Raw genomic sequence first — 21,043 nt, 5'->3', positions numbered from 1 at the left:
GTACCGTATTATATCTCGCGCATGTAAGACCATGGTCTTATAATCGAAGAGTCTCTGTTTTCGGTTCTTTCACAGGTGCATTTTCGTTCGATTAGAAAACCATGGTCGGTTTCGTGATTTTCATTCACTTATAAGTGCATGTTCTTATAAGCCAGAGTGTTCCTACATGCATATTCGTAAATAAGAACATTTAAACGCGCGAGACTACGGTACATGCACCGTTATGTCACTTTACACAATCCTAATCACACATGCACAACGAGTCTTGTACAGTGGAGAAGTAGATGTCAACTGGTCACGACCCGTAACCACTGGCCAGAGATCAACATTACGTACAAAGAACTCTCGTACACCGCAGTCGAGGCAGAACAACGGGGTGGTAGATCCTTGCGACGTGAGCCTGAGGAACTGACACCGTATCTACACGACAGATGCAGAAAGGCACGCGCACTTGATCATACTTGTGTGCCAAACGGTGCAGTACAGAAATTCCACCATCAATCATCGGAGTTGCACACCCCAGGTTATGTACTCTTGCTGCAGCCCCTAATCCCCCCCCCCCCCCCCCCCCCCACACACACACCCACAGCTCATACAGCTAGAAGTCAGGTGATAGTCGTGTTAGCTCAACAAGTGCACCAGGCACATCAGTTACATAAAGAGTAAACAATACTGGCCGACTCAACATGAGATGACGAAAAGAAGTGAAGAAAAAGCAGGGGTTAAGGGGTGCAGCCATGACACGTGATCACACCATTCGTGACCTAGCCTCGTAAATCATGATCGACGCGGCCATAGCAACATTCAAACTGTTCACCCCGTCAATCACGGGGACGGATATCTGCTCAGATGGGCGCTTCATGGCAAAGTCCAGTCCCCTGAGCGAGAGGCCTCTAGCTTCGTTGCCAACCATCAAGACAAAACCTACGTCTAGGTCACCCCAGTTGGCTTGCTTGTAGTCCTTTTTCTGCAGCTGCAATAGAAACGACCTGTAGTCATTCTGCAGGTCAGGGGGCAGGAGTGTTACGCCCTTTGGTTGCATGGTGTCGGGGGAGGAATGTGAGAGCAATACTCGTCGCTCCTTGCTCAGCAGATCGTCCACATCTTGCCAGGAGATGTCCAGGACGGGAATCTGCAGAACGGTGACTGCCGAGCCACGCACCACCTTGCTCAGAAACGGCTTGGCACAGTCGACCGCAAACACTGCCTGGCAGCCGGCCGCAGCAGCGGTGCGAATCAGCACGCCCATGTTGGTTGGGTCGCGCACAGAATCACACAGCAGCACGAGCGGCATCTGCGGCGTCAGGTGCTGGATTTCATGGCCGTGCTGCTTGTACATCCAGCGACGATAGTCTCCCGCCTCGTAAGAACGGCGCTCGAGTCGTTCAGACTCCGCCGGGCTCATGAAGCGATCAAGGACGTGGGGAATCTTGAACACACCAGCAACAAGCTGCGGTGAAGATGTCTGGCAGAGCTCTCCCATGATATGAGAGTCGACGCGCAATGTACGTACATTATCTAGGCGAAACGTACGGAATGCATCTTCTCCCTCCTTGCCCTCATACAGACACGCCAGTGGTCGGTAGCCAAACTTGATGGCATCGCGCATATTGGCCATGCCTTCCAGCAAGAAGCATTGCTTGGCCTCACGCACTTTAGACGACTTGATCGAATTGAACAGTCTGAAAGGACCAAGGGTACAAGACAGCAACAACAACAACAACAACAACAACAACAACAACAACAACAACAACCAACAACAACAACCACCACCACCACCAACAACAACACCCAACAACAACACCCAACAACAACACCCAACAACAACACCCAACAACAACACCCAACAACAACACCCAACAACAACAACCAACAACAACAACAACAACAACCAACAACAACAACAACAACCACCACCACCAACAACAACAACAGATAGAGCACAGAAACAATAACTCTTTGAGATAACCACATCGTTGAGCTTTACTAATGTCCGCACCTGCAATGCACTGTAGCCCTGATCACACAATAAAGACATTAAATCTTTTAAGATTTAAAAGATAAGTTAGGGTGCGTTCTGAAATCCTCTCGGAAAAATTCGAGACTCTCTGAAACGTTCGAGAAGTGTTCTTATATCCTCATTCCGAGCTTCAAAGGTCGTCGAAACTTGGGAGATTAGAGCGTGTTGGGGCAGCGCATGCCAACAAGTGCTAAAAGCCAAGTGTTGATCATGAGCGTCTCTTTTTGCTACGTGTTTAATGTTTATACGCACAGCATGTACTACAGTCGTGCCACTCAACATCTTTGGCAGTTCGCGTGTGCAAAAGATCTCCGAATTCTCCAAGACCTGTTCCCTAATTATTCCAGTTTCTTCGATTTCCAGGATAAATTTCTCCGAGAACCTAGAGAAAATTCAAACGCACCCTTAGAAATACCCCCCCCCCCCCCCCCCCCAACACCACTATAAGTAATAGTTTGTACAGAGTGATAGAACATGATAAACTAGTACCTTGCTACTGTGCTGTTCTCCAAGACTCGGTTCTTTCCTTTGACAAAGGTCTTGTCAGGATACTTGTCATCGACCTTGAACAGGTCCTCATCGTCACCTTCAAGTTTGAACAGGTCATCGTGTGCACTCTCGGGATCAAACAACTCATCAAGCGAGTCCACTTGTGCAGCTTCTCTGTCTCTGCCGCCGCGTGAACGATAGGACCGCTACACAGATTTTTAAAAAAAAGAGAGGAGAGAGAGAGAGAGAGAGAGAGAGAGAGAGAGAGAGAGAGAGAGAGAGAGAGAGAGAGAGAGAGAGAGAGAGAGAGAGAGAGCGAGAGAGAGAGAGAGAAGAAAAAGAAGAAGCAGCCAACTAAGTGGATCATGAGAGAGAGAGAGACAGGGTGGTGAGTACTGGTGATGTGCAAGAATTTCAATGTTCTTGCTCTTGCTTTGCACTGCAGTACTAAGCAGTACACATGTAAAATAGTTATAACCGGCAATGCACCTGACATAGTCAATCTCCGGACAGCTGATTGTCTGACCTTGTTAGGTCTCATCAACAGAGCTCAGAGTTACTGGCCGAGCTGATTACAATAAGGTCTACATGATAACAGCATTTTTAAACCAGCTCAAAGCATCCATGTCAGAGTGACACATAAATTGTCACAAAATATGTATGCATCAGTACCCATGGATTATATTTGTGAGATCTTACATGCTCCCCAGTGAAAAACAGAACGAAAATATTTCACCCTTCTCCTACTGCAAGGTAAAGACACATACAATAATGGTGTGAAAAGCTTCGTCAAAATGTCCAGAGGCTTCTGTGCTCCGCATGCCAGTTACCGGCAGTAAAATTAACAATGTATACACTACGGATCCGCGTACAGAGCGAGTCAAGAACATGGGACACGGGGTAACTATTTCCCATGCCCCCCCCCTCTACTATTCTGACCTGGCTAGAACCCTGGTGCAGTCGTCATCCCAGCAGCGACCGTGCAGCTTTTCTTCAGATTTCGAAACCCACCCTTCCTGTGAATCCACACAGGCTGATGGCACGCAGTCCTCATTGAAACCCACATATCTCACGCACAAACTAGTATGCTGGGAGCCCCAATACATAAAATAAACTCAAAGGTCTCTTATCCAGACGCCTCAGATATGGGCACGTCTCTCTACCGGGCTCCTTTAGCTCGAGCTCCTATGGTAAAAGTGCCTCGATTTTGGGGGGTTCGAACTTTTTCCGTATGCGCGAGTGCTTATTTATCAACGCCAACCTGTGTAATCCCCATGGTTTCATCCATGAATTTTTTTTAAAATCCTGAACATGTGTTGTACGTGCCAAGAAAACTGTATTTTTCCCGTAGCTATGCAGAAGACGTTACTTCAGTAACGTCTGGCGCTAGCCAGGGTCCACACAGCTTTAATTTGGTGTTTGTGTGTTTGTGTCACGCCTGGCGCTTTCCCGTATCTGTCCCGTACCGTACCGTACCATCAAACACAGCTGGCCACATACAGCTGGCCGCACTATTCAAATAGGGCTTTCAAACGCAAGATCATAACGTGAAGCAACTTGGAAGAATGAGTATGAATGCGAAGCGTATTGGGGAATGCATGTAGGGCGATAGTGCGGCTTCGAATCCCAGGTAATGCCTGAAAAAATAGGAGAATTGAAAAATTTATAACATCCCTATTCTTTTTTTGCCGTCATCAACTTCATCAAGGCGGTAGATGGTGTTGTACTTCCCTCTACCGTACCTGTCGCGTACCTGTCCCGTACCATACCGTACAATCAAAGACGGCTGGCCACAATGCATCTTCAAATCGGGCTTTCAAATACAAGATCATAACGTGAAGCAACTTGGAAGAATTAGTATGTATGCGAAGTGTATCGGGGGATGCATGCAGGGCGATAGTGCGGGTTCGAATCCCAGGTTATGTCTAAAAACAAAAAGTAGAAATTTATAAGAATTTATAACATCCCTATGCTTTTTTTGTCTAAGTCATCAAGGCAAAAAAGCATAGCGTAGGGCCCTGAGCTTCCAAGCTCTCTCGTTAACGGTTACGACACATGGTAGATGAGCTGTCCTGAGGCACGGGCAAATCTGAGATACAGGCAGTGCCCGGTCTAGGCTTTCCCCAAATCGGCCTGCCGAAAAATTTGTCGAAAACGAGACTTATCGAAAAATCGCTAAGCTTTTCGCCAATTTTGGAGGGCTCCTTGGAGAATCGAAGAAAATCTACCAAATGTTGTTGCAAAGTGCGTACCGTATTTTTCGGAGTATACCGTACTGGCAATATATGTTGCCGCAGTGAGGCCATGAAGCGTTACATTGGCACATGTTTGCCGCACGCAGGGCGTTACATGCAAAGTCGCACAGGAGCCGTTAGACAGGTTTCTATATTGCCGCAGTCCTTTTTTTGCTATTGCCGCATCACTTTTTTGCTATTGCCGCATCATTTTTTTGCTTTTGCCGCATCATTTTTCCTTTTCATCCACATTGAAGGCACAGAAATTCAGTTGCTATCCAACTGTTACAAACCCGACGGCAAAGGGCGACAACGATATCAATAGAAGACTGTATATTTTAACTATCAGAGTGCAAAACGACCTCGGGAAAGAAGAAACCATTGAGATCGCCAACCACTGAATGATGCGCCTTCGAGTGTCAGGACTTCCTGCTGCGTCCAGTTTTGAACTTTTCACCACGCGGTACACGTGCTTTCACAGTTTTCTGCCTTTTTTTGCAGTGCAAACTGCAATGAAAAGATCGCCGCACCCCGCCGGACGCGCATTGCGAACTCAACGAAAATTTGTCGCACTAGCCTGGTCGCACGTTACGCCGCACCCCCCTGCGTTACGCGTTACGCGGCAACATATATTGCCAGTACGGTAGTGCGCACCTTTGTATAACGCGCACCCCCAGTCTTCATTGAGGGTGCGCACTTCAATCTTCATTGAAGTACATGCATTTCATATTCGGAGCATAGTGCGCACCTGCGATTTAGGGCCTAAAATAGCACGTCTAAAGTGCGCACTATACTCCGAAAAATACGGTATACGAACGAATGATGTTGCTGCAAGCATGACCACTCAAGCTCTCTACTTCAGTACTTGTAGTACTAGTGTGGTCAGGTCGTGTGACTCGTGTCCTTTGACTTCCTCTCAAACAAACATTAGCCATTAGGAAGACTGTTACTAGTAAAATCCCCTAATCGGCCAGGAGAAAAATTTGCCGAAAACGAGACTTATCGAAAAGTCGCTAACCTCTTCGCCGATTTTGGAGGGTTCTTTTGAGAATCGCCGAAAATCTACCAAATCTTCAAATATCTCACCAAATTTGAAGCCAATATGCCAACAATTCGTTTCGCCGATATTCCAATATATTCCAATTTTGCAGCCGATTTTCGAACAATCAGCTGATTTTGCAGCCGAATTTCTTGTATTTTTTTAGCTGAGCGAAAAGCCAAATTTGCGAAAAAAAACGGGCTAATTTGGGGAAAACCGAGCCCGGTCCCAATGCGCCCGAATAAGAAACGTTGAAGTGCATTTATAAGTTTCATGGAAGTTTGAGGGAGTTGCGTTTATTATTATTATTATTTGAAACTCGGATGTTGAGCCATAAATAAATGTAAAAAGGAAAAGGACATATGGATACGAGTTAAGAGCAACTCTCCATCACTGTAACTGGATACTATAATTATAGTCAGAAAGTGCAATAACTAGGCACAAAACTGACAGAGTACTGAGACATTCGACGTCCTGACACCTAGCTTCAACACATCTCCGTAGCGCTACCCGACAGCCTTCCAACTTGGAAGGTTCAAGGTTATGGAAAGACCAAAGAGGGGAAGGCAAGCGCAACGAAAACGAGCAAAAGCTTCAGTCCCAACGGAACAAAGAATGTCGATTGTTACTGGACGATGACGAGACCAGTACGATATTTGACAAAGCGGTCTAACTACAATTCGAAGCAGCAAAGCAGCACACCACCCAACTTGGGTGGGTCATAAATATCAAAGATAAGTAAAGAAAGGGGAAGCTTTGCGAAAACGAATTGTACAAGCCGAAAGCCAAACTCCTACAGTACTCCTCATGCATGACATTGTGATGGACTAGTTGACTACAAAACAAGTTGTTTCACACGACGTACGTTTCGCCGTATGGTTCATGACGGCTCATCAGGTGTGCAATTTGAAACTCGGATGTTGAGCCATAAATAAATGTAAAAAGGAAAAGGACATATGGATACGAGTTAAGAGCAACTCTCCATCACTGTAACTGGATACTATTTAGTCAGAAAGTGCAATAACTAGGCACAAAACTGACAGAGTACTGAGACATTCGACGTCCTGACACCTAGCTTCAACACATCTCCGTAGCGCTACCCGACAGCCTTCCAACTTGGAAGGTTCAAGGTTATGGAAAGACCAAAGAGGGGAAGGCAAGCGGAAAACGAGCAAAAGCTTCAGTCCCAACGGAACAAAGAATGTCCATTGTTACTGGATTGTTCTTCTTTTTCTGTTTTGTGCCGTGCTCGTCATGGTTATAAGTTGGAGTTGAGTGTGTTAGAAGCTGTTTGTCAACGTATTCATCAGCCTAATCTGTGTGTCCAGAAGGACAGCATTATTCGTTTGAAATTGTTTTAGTAACAGCTTGTTCTGTTTGTTTGGCCCTGGTTGGCCATGGTGTCATATCTTGTGTCACAGTATACTAGTAGTCCTTAAAAGTTCGTTTTAAAAGTGCTTTCGCAGTTTTTCCTGTTATTACCTTGGTGCTAGGATTATCATTTTCATGGGTGTTGTTTCTTCTCACTCCATTTCTCTTTATTAGTATCTTTCTGGATTGTTTGTCATTAGTACAACGTAGCTTCCTGAGGAGTGTTGTGCGAAAACTAGTTCGAAGTAAGATTTTTTGTTCATCATTTCTTCCATATCACATTTTTTCTTTCTTCCATGTTCTTCACTGCCTTCGTATCCACTCGTTTTTTGAATACAATAAAAGCCTTTGTGAAATGTCGGTTCAGCTCGTTCTGTTGATTGCAATTCTAAAACTATTGTCGCCTCGACGCCTATTTACATTATTATTATTTTGCTATTGCTACGTTCAATGCCCGCCTCGTCAGCTCGATTTATTGCTGCAATGATGCTTTTCTGCATATTCGTATCTTGATTGTCATGGTGCAATAAGAAACTTGCCAGGGCGCTGTATAATTCAAGCACAAGCATGTAAAATATGGGTTTGGACCACTGAGTTATCACCGTGCATGAAATAACACGCAGATGTTGACACCAGTCCTCCCCATAAAGGACATGTACATGTATGATCTGAAAGTTCCCACCCTACAATATCGGCATCACTTGAATTCTACCAATGCAGGAACAACTCACCCTGGCAGCAGCAGCAGTCCATAGAGACTGGCGCGTTGACCGAAACAGAAGATGGATCATGGCGCAATCCCTAAGGGATTGGACAGCAGGCGTTAGAGCACCATGAAGAAACTACACAAGGGCCTAGGGCGAGCATGAATCCAAAATACTCATTAGCTGAAAATAGACTTGAAAGTTGAAATAAAAATTTATTGTGCTGACTTGAAATTGTATTTTTTTGTAGTTCAGCGTTCGATTATTGCGTTGGTTCCAGGAAACATCACAATCATTATCATGTGCATGCAACAATCGCGTAGTTTAAAAAAATTTACAGTTTACAGATAACTAAATCGCTTGAGTGGCCATTTTTGCATAAACCGGACCCATTTTGGCCCTATTTTCAATAGAAAACCACAAGATGGCCACAAACCTGAACGAAAATCTTCAACTCGAGGTGCCAGCTAGTACAGTACAGGATCACTGCATCATCATGATCAGGTGCACTGGACATCAGGCCAGGATTTGAAGTCCTGGACCTGGTCATATCACAGGTCTGGTCATGAAGGAGAACGAAAACGCAGTCACCAGATCACACAGAAACAAAACTGTAGAACTCAACAGAAGGAAGAATTATTTTTGTTCGTTGTAGTTTGTCTTGAGATACTCCAGAGCGGTCCAGCTGGATACGCTGGCTGGTATGGCCTCAACTGGGGATGTTCATGAAGACAGCAGCGTCTGCGGTGGTCTCTCTTATCAGCCTCTCACAAATGGAGAAGAAGCCATGGAAACTAATGATGACGATACCAGTCAGGAAAATGGCAATAATTCATCTGAGAACGGGAAAACTGAGGAGACACCATCTCTTTCGGAGCAGAAGAGCATCATTGCTCCACTGCTCAATTCCAGCTTGGTGGCAGGAGCACTATGGTATGTGGTCGATGCGAGATGGCTGAAGAGATGGAAGAGATATGTGGGCTTGGACGATGATTTATGGTCCACAGACTATGTCGGTTCAGCTTCAGACAACCCTGGACCTATCAACAATTCTGATATATGTACCGATGGTGCTCTCAAACCCGTATTATTTGATGAAATGGACTACTGCCTTCTGTCTGGTGAAGCATGGAACAACTTTGTGTCTTGGTATGGAATCTCAGACAGAGTTTCCCCGATTGAGCGAAGAGTTATTGAAATTGGTACGCTGCGGAAGTTGATGGTGGAAGTTTATGGGCAACAGATTAAGCTGTGCGAGAGCGACGAAGAAACTCTCATAACCAAGGAGTTCAGCCGTACGGACACGTTCAGCCATGTTTGCACTGTTGGCAAGGAAGTATTCCAATACCCGGCTGAGAGCAAGTGCCGCGTGTGGACTTTCCTCACTGACTATGAACTGGTGACGGACATGACCATCACACTGGACGAGGCCGACGTGTCACCTGGTGATAGAATCATGATCGAACGGCAACACGCCGATGGGAAATGGCCGCGCGCCACTCTGAACAACGCCGATTCTGGAGTGTCGTCAGCCAATGACCTCAATTCCAGCGCCGGGGCGGGAAACACTGTTGGTCAACAACGTTCCAGCTCCAACTACATCTCGTCGTACTATTCTGGTGGCTCGTCCTGGTACTCTGGCAACCAGAGACCGACTACGCCAGGATTGTGTGGTCTGAGCAACTTGGGTAACACGTGTTTCATGAACTCCGCGCTACAGTGTATGAGCAACACGAGGATGTTGACACGCTATCTGCTTGAAGAGAAACACGTTGACGAGATCAACGTGGACAACCCGCTTGGCATGCAGGGTCAGATCGCCATGGTCTATGCACGTCTTCTTAAGGAGATATGGTCAGGCCGATTCTCGTCCGTCAGTCCTAGAGAGTTCAAGGGCGTTGTGGGTCGCTTTGCACCTCAGTTCTCCGGATTCGCACAGCATGACTCGCAGGAGCTGCTTGCTTTTCTTCTTGATGGCTTGCATGAGGACTTGAACCGTATCCGCAAAAAGCCGTACGTGGAACTGAGCGACTCCGATGGCAGGAATGATGAGGAGGTGGCCACCGAGGCGTGGAAAGCTCACCTGAAGCGCAATGATTCCGTCATTGTTGATATGTTTCAGGGCCAATTCAAGTCGCGTTTGGTTTGCCCCGTGTGCAATAAGGTGTCGGTGACATTTGATCCGTTCATGTTCCTGTCACTGCCTTTGCCTATCAAGAAGACGCGTGTCATCGAGGTCACCCTCGTCTACACAGATCCGGCAGCCCGGCCTAAAGCGTTCAATCTCTCTGTTCCCAAGCGTGGCACGGTAAAGCACCTGCTGCAAGAACTCGGGAAAATATCCAACATCCCTGCTGACCAACTCGTCTGTGCTGATGTGTACAGCCATCGCTTCCACAAGGTCTTCCGCCCGTCGGAGATGGTGTCGAATATCCTCGACCGCGATGTTATCTTCGCCTATGAGGTGGAAGCAGAGGACGTGGGCGATGGTGACAATGTCACCTTGCCCGTCTACCATCGAGAACAGGACTTGACACCACGCTCCACCTACTCCACCTACTACTCCTACTCAACTCCGTCACCCACTCTCTTTGGCCTGCCTTTCTTTGTGACCGTTCCTCGGCGTGGCACCACCTATGAAGCGCTCTACGAGAAGATTCTATTTCAGCTATCTCGCTTTGTGAAGCCCGAGCGATGCACTCCATTGCCAGAAGAGCCAGCCACAATGGCTACCCCAGCTGTTGAGAGCCTGAACAGCAACGGGTCCACCCACGGTAGCAGCATGGACGCCAGTGATGTCAAACAGGAAGAAGCTGACCAAACCGATTCCAGCCATCTCGAGCAAGAAACGGACAATGGCAACGGCATTGAAGCTGATGCGTCTGGTAGCGGCGACGAGGCTAGCGATGATACTGACGCGAAGCCAAGCCCCATAGCTGACAGCAAGGTGCCTGTTCTGTTCCAACTGTCAGTTGTAAACAGTTATGGTGGCACATCGATCTCGAAATTTGAGAAAGATGGGCACGAGCTGGATCTGCTGAGTCACACGCACGTCGGCGTCGACTGGGATGATGCACGCAAGAAACAGGCATACGATGAGGAAGAGGCCGATGCCGTGTGTGAGAATTCAGAGAGCGAAGGCGCGGATGCAGCTGATGCAGTGCCAAAGAAGATCCAGCTTACTGACTGCCTGAAGCTGTTCACGACAGAAGAGCAGTTAGGTGAGGATGATCCGTGGTACTGTCCGCAGTGCAAGGAGCACCGTCAGGCCATGAAGAAGTTTGATATTTGGAAGCTACCCAAGGTGCTCGTTGTTGCCCTGAAACGCTTCAGCTACACGCGCCAGTGGCGTGACAAGCTGGACACCATGGTGCACTTTCCCATCCAGGGTCTCGACTTACGCGAGTACGTCTTCGAACCTAATCCTCAGTTTCCAGCCATCTACGACCTGCATGCTGTTTCCAATCACTTTGGTGGTCTCGGTGGTGGACACTACACCGCGTATGGCCTGCACCATGACACGCAGAAATGGTACGACTTTGACGACAGCGGTGTCTCGTCCATCACGCAGAATGAGCTGGTGTCACAAAGCGCGTATGTCTTGTTTTACACACGTCGTGATGTCGCTGTGCCACCACCTGCCATGAATGGCTTGGCCGGCAGCAGCAACGGTGATGCTAGCAGTGCTGGCAGCAACAGCGATCTTGCTGCTGAAGCATCCACCAGTGAAGCCCTAGCAGATGCTGCAGCTGATGCTACACCATCTGAAGCTGCCGATGAAGATGTCAGCATGGTTGATGAGGAATCAGCTGACGTCTAACTCCTGCCAGCTGCTGACCAGAGGAAGTCGGTATTTACCCTCTTCTTTTTTTTCTCTTTTTGTCAGTGTGAATGATACGTGTACCTGCTGTACGCTGGGTATTGTTTCATCCTCTGCATTATTGTGAACCAGACACATTGATTGTGTGTGGGGAATGGAAGTATTTAATAACGTTTGATCTTTGGTAATCAGTCAGTTTGATTCTGTGCTTCTGCAGGTGTTGTTTTTACAATGTGTGAGATAAGATGTAAGTGGTTCTTCTCACACGTCAGTATTCTGCATCTCCTCGTGTCTGCTTGTTTCTTGTTCGTTTGTAGTTCTTTTGTTTGTCTTGCTGTCCCGTCTTGCTGTCCCGCCTCTTGTCTCAGCAGTTGCGCACAGGGAGAGTTGTTTCTTACTTCTTATAATTATCATATTGATTTAATTTGCCGCAATGCATTGCACACCTTAGTGGACCGCACCACCAACAACTGACGTCTGCTTGTTTGTACATGCACCTGCTATTATTGTCCCTGTTTTATGAATTTTGTGTTCGGTCAGATGTGACCTCTGCATAGAACATACAGTGATCATTTTTGTTCTGATCTCAATGACTCTCTGCTTTCTCCTGTCCTTGTCCGGATATGTTGATTTGTTTTGGAACTCGCTTGTACTGCTGAAAATTGAAAGTAGTACATAACATGTCTCGCACCATGATTTGAGAGTAGAGCTGTACAATTCGTTTTAACTTTTGCTGCTTGGTTTTACATGCAGCTTTCCGAGTAATATTTCAAAGTAAAGTTATTAGAAGTGCAATGTACATGGTGTGTGTTTGCGTGTGCGTGTGTGGTGTGTGTGTGTGTGTCACTGTGTGTGTGTTTGCGTGTGTGTGTGTGTTGCCAGACTGTGACCCTGATGTTTTGCTGAATGATGCATTTGTTAGGTATGAAGTTGGTTGTCTTTTAAAGATGCATTTGTTGGTGAACGTTTGGCTGGTGGTGTTTGACTTTGGCAATGGGATCGTCAGCATACATGTACAGCTCACGTTTACTCCTGGATATTTGACAATTGTAACCGAAATCATTCAAATGGAATCAGGGCCATGGTCATCAGAATGGACAAACCGTAACTTGGTCAGCAGGGAGCAGTGCAGTACAGCATTTACTACTCCCTGGAGGACCCTGATTCTCAGTTTGGGAGAGATGGAAATAGTTGTGAATCATTATGATTGATGGTTGAAGATAAAACTCGCTGACGTGTGGATATCTGAATACAGTCTAGTAATAATTATAGTACAGTAGTCACAAATAATTTTAAAATAATTCTGTCACTTGCAAGCACTGCACTGGGTTCGGACTTCGGAGTTCTTCAAAAAGTTCAAACAAGTCGTGACGTCGTGCAGTTAGTTATGCCATGGAACGACCTCAACGAAATCAAACGAAGACGAGCTCGTATGGAAAAGGAGTTGCGGAGTGTTTCTGAAGACAATGCCACTAGGGGACTGGATTTCGTTTGCGCTCTTCGGCGACGATGATCCTCGCGGCCGTGATGGTCGCAATCGGCCGGGCTTTGAAACACCCCCTTGGGATGGAGACGATAACTTCCCCCGTGGTTCTGTGGATAAAGACCTGGAAGGCATGATGAACATGATGGATCAGATGATGAGCAATTTCTTTGAGGGACCGCACTCACGATTTGGTGGTGGCGGTGCTGGTCGTGGTGGATTTGGCGGACCCTGGGATCGAGTTGATCATGAAGATCGCTCTGTTGCCTACGATCTTGGACAGCAACCCTCTGGTCGGAGTCTGAGGCACCACTATTTACATGATATGCCTGAAACACCACCATCGGCAGCAACAGCACCGAGCACCAGTGATAGGCATGTAGAAGCTGCACCTGGACATGATCCTGTCAATCGCTCACGCATGGGGACGGCAGCTCTGAGTCTAGATGAATGGCCGTTCTTTAACACGCGCATGCAGTCCAGTACAAACTGGCCCTTTTTCAGCGGTCGCCATGAGCAACATAGCGACCATGGCCCCGATGATGTGAAGAGCAATGGATCACTGCTTGGACAGTCCGTCGTCCGGACAGCCGTATACTCAAGCAGCAGCGTACGTCGGGCTGACGGTAGCGTTGAGACCACCACATACAACCGAGGCTCTGATGGGCAGGTGAAAAAGACGATAACGCGACAACTCCCTGACCAGAGAAAGTTAACTACTTACGAGGAGACATGTGATGGTACCAAACCGGCGATCACACGCGAGGAATACTCACCTGGCATTGATAAGCCGTCGGCATCGCCCAGTCATGTTGACCAATTCAATTCTGACTGGGAGCAAAACAGGCATGCAATGTCCGGGGAACGTCAGGATCAGGCGGCTCCATTTCCTCGAATCTTCTCCCGCTTGTCGTCCAGACTTCCCAGAACAGATGTGGATCGGCCTAACTGCCCGGACGGCGAGTGTGATGAGCAGCCTTGTTCAAGTGGCTCGGTAACGTACGACTGGGTTCGGTCATGGTTCCGGTGATATGACAGTTGCGTTGCACGACAGTGTTAGTTTGGTCGGTGATGCCAGCCTGGTGCTGGCTAGCTTGTGTTGCGTAGAATGTATTCATAGACATGACTTGCTACCTCAAGGTCCCGTGACAACGTGAATAAACTATGTTAGTATTCCGATTTCTTCTTCCATCTGCTGAACTGCTGCTGCTGCTGCTGCTGCTGCTGCTGCTGCTGAAGTGCTACTGCTGCTGTCATCACCACCTACACTGTAGGAAGGTGTATGTCAATGCTGTTACTGTATGTCAATGCTATTACTGTATGTTTGTGCTGACATTGTCGCTTGTGCTGTGCGCTTGCTTCAGACCATGCTGTTGTCAAAGCTTGTCCCGCCATTGTTTCATTTTATGCTCACTCAGGTCTATCCGAATTCCGAAGAAGCTCTACGTATTGCAGTAGTAAGTGTTTTGAACAGGTCACCCTGCTTTCGCTGTCACTGCATGATGTCCATTATCAACAGAAGTCTAGGACAAACAGCGCTTATTTTGAGATTTTTAAAATTAAAAATGCTGGCATTGCTCACTCGGATACCTACTGTTGTATGTATACAATTGAAAGAAATCTTGTGTGTGGCCTATTAAAATTTAAAACTGAAAAGTAAGAATGCAAAATGTACGTCTGAGAATTTCATTTTATTTTCCTCGCATATTGCAAGTGTGTATTGAATTTCAATGCATGTATCTAGCCAACTCCACTCGTAGCCAACTACTGCATGTGCCGGATTTCATCATTCTGTATACCTAGTTCCGTTTCAATAGCACACTGCATTCGCTTCTAACAAACTTCACATCTGTGTTGACTGCGTAGTACGGTACTGCTCAATGAGATCCAGTCGAGTTTCTCAAGTACGCGCCGAGCGTTGTGCAGCCCTAGACCTGCCAACACTGGGCTGCGAAATGGTGCAGGGCGCAAACGAGTGGTGTGACTGGATTTCACTGAGCAGGACTAGAAGTGCAGTCAAAGGGTGTAGTGCAATGTTGTATTTTAAATTTTAATGTTTATGTACTCTTGCGTACATGCCTTGCATCAGGCAGTGAACAGGTACAGATGAGATGAGAAAAGCAAAACAAAGTAAAAGAAAAACAACAATTGCAACAATTGCCTGCAAGGTACGTGTACCTGTACATGGAGATGTAATTCTTTTTTTATAACAATCGAGCTACTTCGAAGTAGAAAGAACTTTGCCATTCGGAAAATACCTACGAGACTTTTTTTTGTAATTCTCGAGCACACATCGCCGGGTGTTCGTGATATCAGAAATCAACTGTAATAATAATGTCAAAACTGAAATTTCTGTCAGGATTTCTTTCAGATTGACTTGAGCCCTCTCCCAGTCAAACTGTAACCAAACACAGTTCATGATACCAAGAGTTCATAACCCCATTATGAACTCTTGATGATACACATCGACGTCATCCTTGCACAGTGCTACCCGGCTGCTTCAGTAGTAATTGGTTCTTAGCGGGGAATACGCTTTATAGCACTCCCTGATTTTTAGTGTAACCCCCCCTCCACCTAGTTAGATGTTCCGTACCCATGTCAATTTGCCTATTCGTGTTTAAAACAAGTTGTTTTGCTTTCTAAACAACAGGTCCTTTCCCACGTACTCTTTTTGGGCTTGCAATATAATTATACCGGTTATAGCCTTTTATAGGTCGCAGCCTGGATTTGGATCAATCGGGGAATAAGTAGAACAGAGCGATACTACCCGTAGTGAAATGAAGTCAGCTATCAGGAAATGTTGTGAGGCAGTGGCGCTGACAGCACTAGTTACTTCTGAAGTACATGTAGCATTTTATCGTGTGCGCGTGTGTGTGTGTGTGTGTGTGTGTGTGTGTATGAAAACAGTGCTATGGTTCATGGTTGGTTTTATGCATGTCGGACTGGGTCTGTAGAGTGGAACCTTTCAAAGATGACACATAGAGACCGGTTGCATGAAGTTCCTGATGTTGTACAATCTAATTACCTTGCTATAATGCATCATCTCAACGAGATTAACCGGTCTATCGATTATGAGTTCTATATGCTATGCTTGCGTTGACTTGAGCACCTAGGTTTGCTGTTGTTGATTATTGCTGACGACACTGGGGGGCCCTGTAGCGGCGCCTAGCCACACCATGCGAAGACGTCGCAGGAGCAGATGTCGTTGATGCCAGCGACGCTCGAGTTGCACGCACCCCGCTGCTCACTTCTCTATTGGAGAGCTGACGCCCCTGCAGCCTGTGTAACCTGTCTGTCGTGGTGGAACCGTCTGTCATAGCTGCTTCTCCGCCGCCGCCGCCGGCATTATCCGCAAGCTGTGAGCGGGGTGCTTGACCCGCCCCAGAGCTGCTGTGGCTTCTCGTACTTGTCTTCCTGCTGCTGTTCGACATGCGACGGGCACTCAACTGGGTCACATTGGACGAGATATCTGCAGCCACAATACAAAAGGTCACAGACAGAGAAACTAAGTTGCAATTGAACACCCAGGTAATCCACTTTTTTTTTTTTAATTGCCATTGCCATACACGCTAGTGTGCATACATACGTACATACATACATACATACATACATACATACATACATACATACATACATACATTAGGGGTGAAACGATTAGTTCGAATATTCGAGTATTCGTTCGAAAATTTCAAACGAGCGAGTATTCGAAATTTTGCACTCGATCGTTTTTCTTAATTTTTTATTATAATTTTTTTAGTACTGTATTGGCATTCTATTTTTCAAAAACTCTGGTTGTACCGCTCGTCCACTGGTATGTATGCATTATGCATGCCTTTGAGTCAGTATTTTATGACTTGGACGATGCAATCACCACGGCAAGTCACGTTAGTTAACGTTCTGAGATATGAAAATACTGATGAAAATCGTTACTTTACACTCTGTACAAGACGTTGGCGACTTTTTTCTATGTTCACAGATAATTTCTTCCGGTCGAGAACTCACAAATCTAGCGCTTTTGAATTTTGATATAAAATACTCGAAATAATCGGATACTCGATCGAATATTATGAATGAGTGATCGATTGGTCAAAATAGATACTCGTTTCACCCCTAACATACATACATACATACATAGTGCAGTGTATTCACTTGCTGTGTTGCATTGCATCAAGAGTACATACCCCCCCCCCCCCCCCCAGAGTGTGCAACGCCTGATCCAGCTCTGCATGGGGTCTTGGACGAGCGTAGTCGGATCTTCTGATGTCATGCGTACACACCATACCAGCACAAGGCCGGTCTCGAGGCAGGGCACCGTTATTTTTGATCCGAGATTCCCCGCGACTTCCCGGGTTCCCCTCAGACGTGTACGGCATTATGACGCAAAGATCCGATTACGCTCGAACAAGACCCTATGCATAGCTGGATCAGGCGTTGCACACTCTGGGGGGGGGGGGGGTTATGTACTCTTGATTGCATGCTTTTGTTCCGACACTGTTATGTGTTCCCTACTTGAAAGTTCAGCAATCGCACGTGCACAGCGCGTACCTCTGGCCGAGTGGAATAGTTGGCGTCGACTTGCTGCATTGTCACTGCTCCTAGACACGTTGTCAGCCCCTTCAGGCATGGCAGTGATGTCATGCGCCCCCTCCACATTCAGAATATCGTGACCAGACCGAGAGCCGATGGATACACGCGGGTGAAGATGCGACGCATCCGGGTCCGGTGGCGGCGGTGGGCTCATGGCGAACGACGCCGCAGCAGCACCGAGAACGCTCTCCTGAGCGCCTTGCGAGCTGCCGAAAACTGGGGCAGTCGCGCCGCGGTTCATCAAGTGTGCCATGTGTTCGTCCGTCAGGTACAGTGGGCACGTGGGCAGGTTGTTCTGATGCAATGACATCAGCGTGTCGATGCATGTCATGCCGCGCAGCTCGTCGTGCTCAAAGTCCTGCATTGGCGGGACGGCTAACCAGGATTCATTGCGCTGCAGCGTGTGTGCCGACACGAACCACCTGTCACAAACCATGGGGTCAAAGAGGCCGGAGTGTTTGTGACGGACACAACGCATTTATCACTGAGTGAAATGGGAGTGTGCACGAGTGATACACAGGCAGGAATCAAAGACCTGTTCACCATGCTATTCTTTAAACATTCATACAAAAACAACCATGAATGACCTGCACGATGTAGCCAACCAGTGCATATGTACGTGTAATACTGCTTATTCCCCGATCGATCCAAGATGTAGTCAACCAGTACACGTGTAGGTGTAGTACTGTACTACTGCACTCGAGGTGCAGCTGTATGCGTGTCTTTCGCTACTTACAGATGGTGTTTGACTTCGTTCACACTGAGCCGCTTGCTAGCATCATACTCCAGCATTCCTTCAAGCGAGAAAGGCAGCAAGTGCACACATTTGTGTTTAGGTGTGATGCATCGCAAGGGAAGAAGGCAAGTGTACCAGACGTGTTATGGCCATGCCGTTGCTCAATCTCAGATATACCAGTTACAAAAATGGGCTTGGAATGGCCTCCATAACCACGAGTGTCCGCACCAATAGGCACAATGAATTGTCACATCACCACGGTACTAAGTAAGAATGCCCCCCCCCCCCCCCCCTTCCGGCAACATGCACACTCACTCATACCAATGAATAAAGTAGCTTGCACACGAGGTTTTTTTCCGGTGGAGGCTGTGTACCGGTACGTGCATGTGCCAAGCACTGTAGACACAGATAGTCAGATACCTTGTACTTACCCCGGATAAGATCCTGCAAGTTGTCTGAGAGGCCAGTGGGCATCTTGTATTCTCCCTTGGCCACAGTCTTGAAAATCTGAAATGTATTCTCGCCCATGAATGGATAGTCTCCAGATACAAAGTGATACCTATCGCCGTTATAGCCAAAAACAAATCATGTAAAGACACACACACACATTGTGCATGCCCCATGCACAACACACACACACACACACACACACACACACACACACACACACACACACACACACACACACACACACACACACACACACGTATGGGCTCACTGCACTTTAAAGTTGCAGTAAGCAGGCGAAGACAAGGTGTAGAACCTAGATCAATGGCATCAAGACATCTGTCCCGGGATCCAACCGCACTTACCCCCCCCCCCCCCCCACACACACACACAGATGGTCATTTTAGGTCTTGACCCACAGACAAAGGTCATTTCCTGCCTTGACTTATTCTGGGTTCTACCGGGCCGATGGCCACAGCATGAGTTCCATGCTTGCTTTGCTTGCCAGAGGGAAGTACATATACACGTTATGGGTGCTTATAGCCACTCCCAAATGCTAGCAGGTACGCGGGGTGGGGTATACTGAAGGAGAGACCGATGGTAACAAATGCACCACGGGCAGGCCAGGGTTTCTGTCGAAAAGGGTATCCTGAAGAAATCCGGTACCAAACATGACGAGGTGTCTGGAGAATCAATGTGATCAGATACCATGGATACTTGTAGTCAGAATGCATTACAATAGAGTACAGTCGTGGTAGGCGTAAATTTAGAATTCCTCCTCAAGCTATGTTCACAGAGTGGTTGCATAATACCCAGCATGCATTTAATACAGGTTTGAAATTTCTTTTTCCCATGATGGCCAGTGGCCAATAAGAGACGGGTGTTATTGACGTCGTACTAGGGCAACACCAGCTGCGATATTTGCCGCCATTGCCATAGAAACCTAGTTACTCGGTCTTAAAACGACTGCTAACTGTCAGTGACATACACAGTGTGTAAGGCTTACAGTGTGACACCAACTCCCCAGATGTCCAGCTTGAATCCTGATATTGCCCCGTGGCCCAGCGATACCTCCGGTGGCTGGAAAACAGGTGATCCTTGGCTGCTGTGGATGGAGTCGTCATTGCTGAACAAGTCCAATTGCTGAACAGACAGACAGACAGACACACACACACACACACACACACACACACACACACACACACACACACACACCGTTAAAATGCAACAGTGCTGTTTTAAAAAGCATTGCCTGCTTGATTAGGGTGAATGCCAAATGCCGCTGCCTGATGATCACTGAAATGCGTGAAACTTGAAGTCCAGCCGCGGCTACACAGCCTTTCGCCTCCGTTGTATGTGTACATGAATAACATGCAGTACACAGCAGCTATACCTAGCTCATGCAGACACTCTCCGGAGTGTTGATGTACAGGTGCACATCATTCACCTTGTGCGCACTGATCATAGACAGTATGACAATCATGCAGAGGCATAGCCGCATGGCCCACCTGCTAGGTAGAGAGATGCACGGTCAAAATATTATTGAAACAGCGTGTATTTCGTAGTACAACAGTAGGCCTGCACACTCGGATAAGTTAAACAGCTGTTCAGCTGCAGCTAGCTAGTACAAGTACAAGTAGACTCTGCGCACTTTCACAGCAGGCACATACATGTACTAGTAACTGCGTCCTTTTTAGGCCATTTGGCCCAAGCATGCGGCACATTCTGAATGAATAGCAGAAAGATTCTAGAGGGGGGGGGGGGGGTCTGCACTGCACATGCCCTCTGTGCCCCTTGTGGGCTGTGTGCCTAAAATGAGTCGGCTCATAGCCACTAGAAATGCGTGCATAAACCAACCTCTGCAACGCCGAAATCACAGATCTTGACGACGTGCTGATGAGTTAGCAGCAGGTTGTCAGGCTTCAGGTCCTTGTGGATCACCCGCTGACTATGTAAGTATTCTACTCCCAGTATTGTCTGGCAGAAGTAGCTGTGAAATGACAATATCCACATGAAAAAAGGAAATCGTGACTGGCTATGATTCACAGTCATGGCATGCTTGGAGGCACGTAGCCGGAGTATCCTCCAGTCCTATGTCTTTTCATCCTTTCTC

General features: G+C 47.1%; 3 protein-coding genes across 3 annotated transcripts in view; 1 reads left to right on the top strand and 2 right to left on the bottom strand.

Moving 5' to 3' along the window:
• Positions 1-605: 605 nt before the first annotated feature.
• LOC135826398 (rRNA methyltransferase 3, mitochondrial-like) lies at positions 606-8,059 on the bottom strand. The gene is made up of 3 exons (XM_065339017.1): positions 7,885-8,059; positions 2,510-2,715; positions 606-1,682 (listed from the first exon to the last, which is right to left on the bottom strand). Exons 1-3 carry the CDS (start codon positions 7,942-7,944, stop codon positions 749-751), a joined length of 1,200 nt encoding a protein of 399 aa, XP_065195089.1. The 5' UTR covers positions 7,945-8,059; the 3' UTR covers positions 606-748.
• Positions 8,060-8,454: 395 nt separating this feature from the next.
• Positions 8,455-12,460, top strand: LOC135826391 (ubiquitin carboxyl-terminal hydrolase 4-like). The gene has a single exon (XM_065339003.1). The coding sequence runs from the start codon at positions 8,561-8,563 to the stop codon at positions 11,675-11,677; it is 3,117 nt and encodes a 1,038-aa protein (XP_065195075.1). The 5' UTR covers positions 8,455-8,560; the 3' UTR covers positions 11,678-12,460.
• A 3,351-nt stretch (positions 12,461-15,811) lies between these two features.
• LOC135826379 (serine/threonine-protein kinase STK11-like) overlaps positions 15,812-21,043 on the bottom strand; it is a 10,536-nt gene continuing 5,304 nt past the window's right edge. Inside the window, exons 4-9 of the mRNA XM_065338993.1 lie at positions 20,788-20,920; positions 19,937-20,073; positions 18,915-19,042; positions 18,484-18,541; positions 17,706-18,169; positions 15,812-16,629 (exon numbers count right to left, since the gene is read on the bottom strand). Of these exons, the coding sequence (XP_065195065.1) occupies positions 16,289-16,629; positions 17,706-18,169; positions 18,484-18,541; positions 18,915-19,042; positions 19,937-20,073; positions 20,788-20,920 (1,261 nt within the window). The 3' untranslated portion in view covers positions 15,812-16,288. The remainder of the gene's footprint in view (positions 16,630-17,705; positions 18,170-18,483; positions 18,542-18,914; positions 19,043-19,936; positions 20,074-20,787; positions 20,921-21,043) is intronic.

The sequence above is a fragment of the Sycon ciliatum genome, chromosome 1 (assembly GCF_964019385.1).
Source record: "Sycon ciliatum chromosome 1, ocSycCili1.1, whole genome shotgun sequence".
NCBI classification, from domain to species: Eukaryota; Metazoa; Porifera; class Calcarea; order Leucosolenida; family Sycettidae; genus Sycon; species Sycon ciliatum.
The sequence above is the reverse complement of the archived record's forward strand: the minus strand, read 5'-3'. Positions and strand labels throughout refer to the sequence as shown.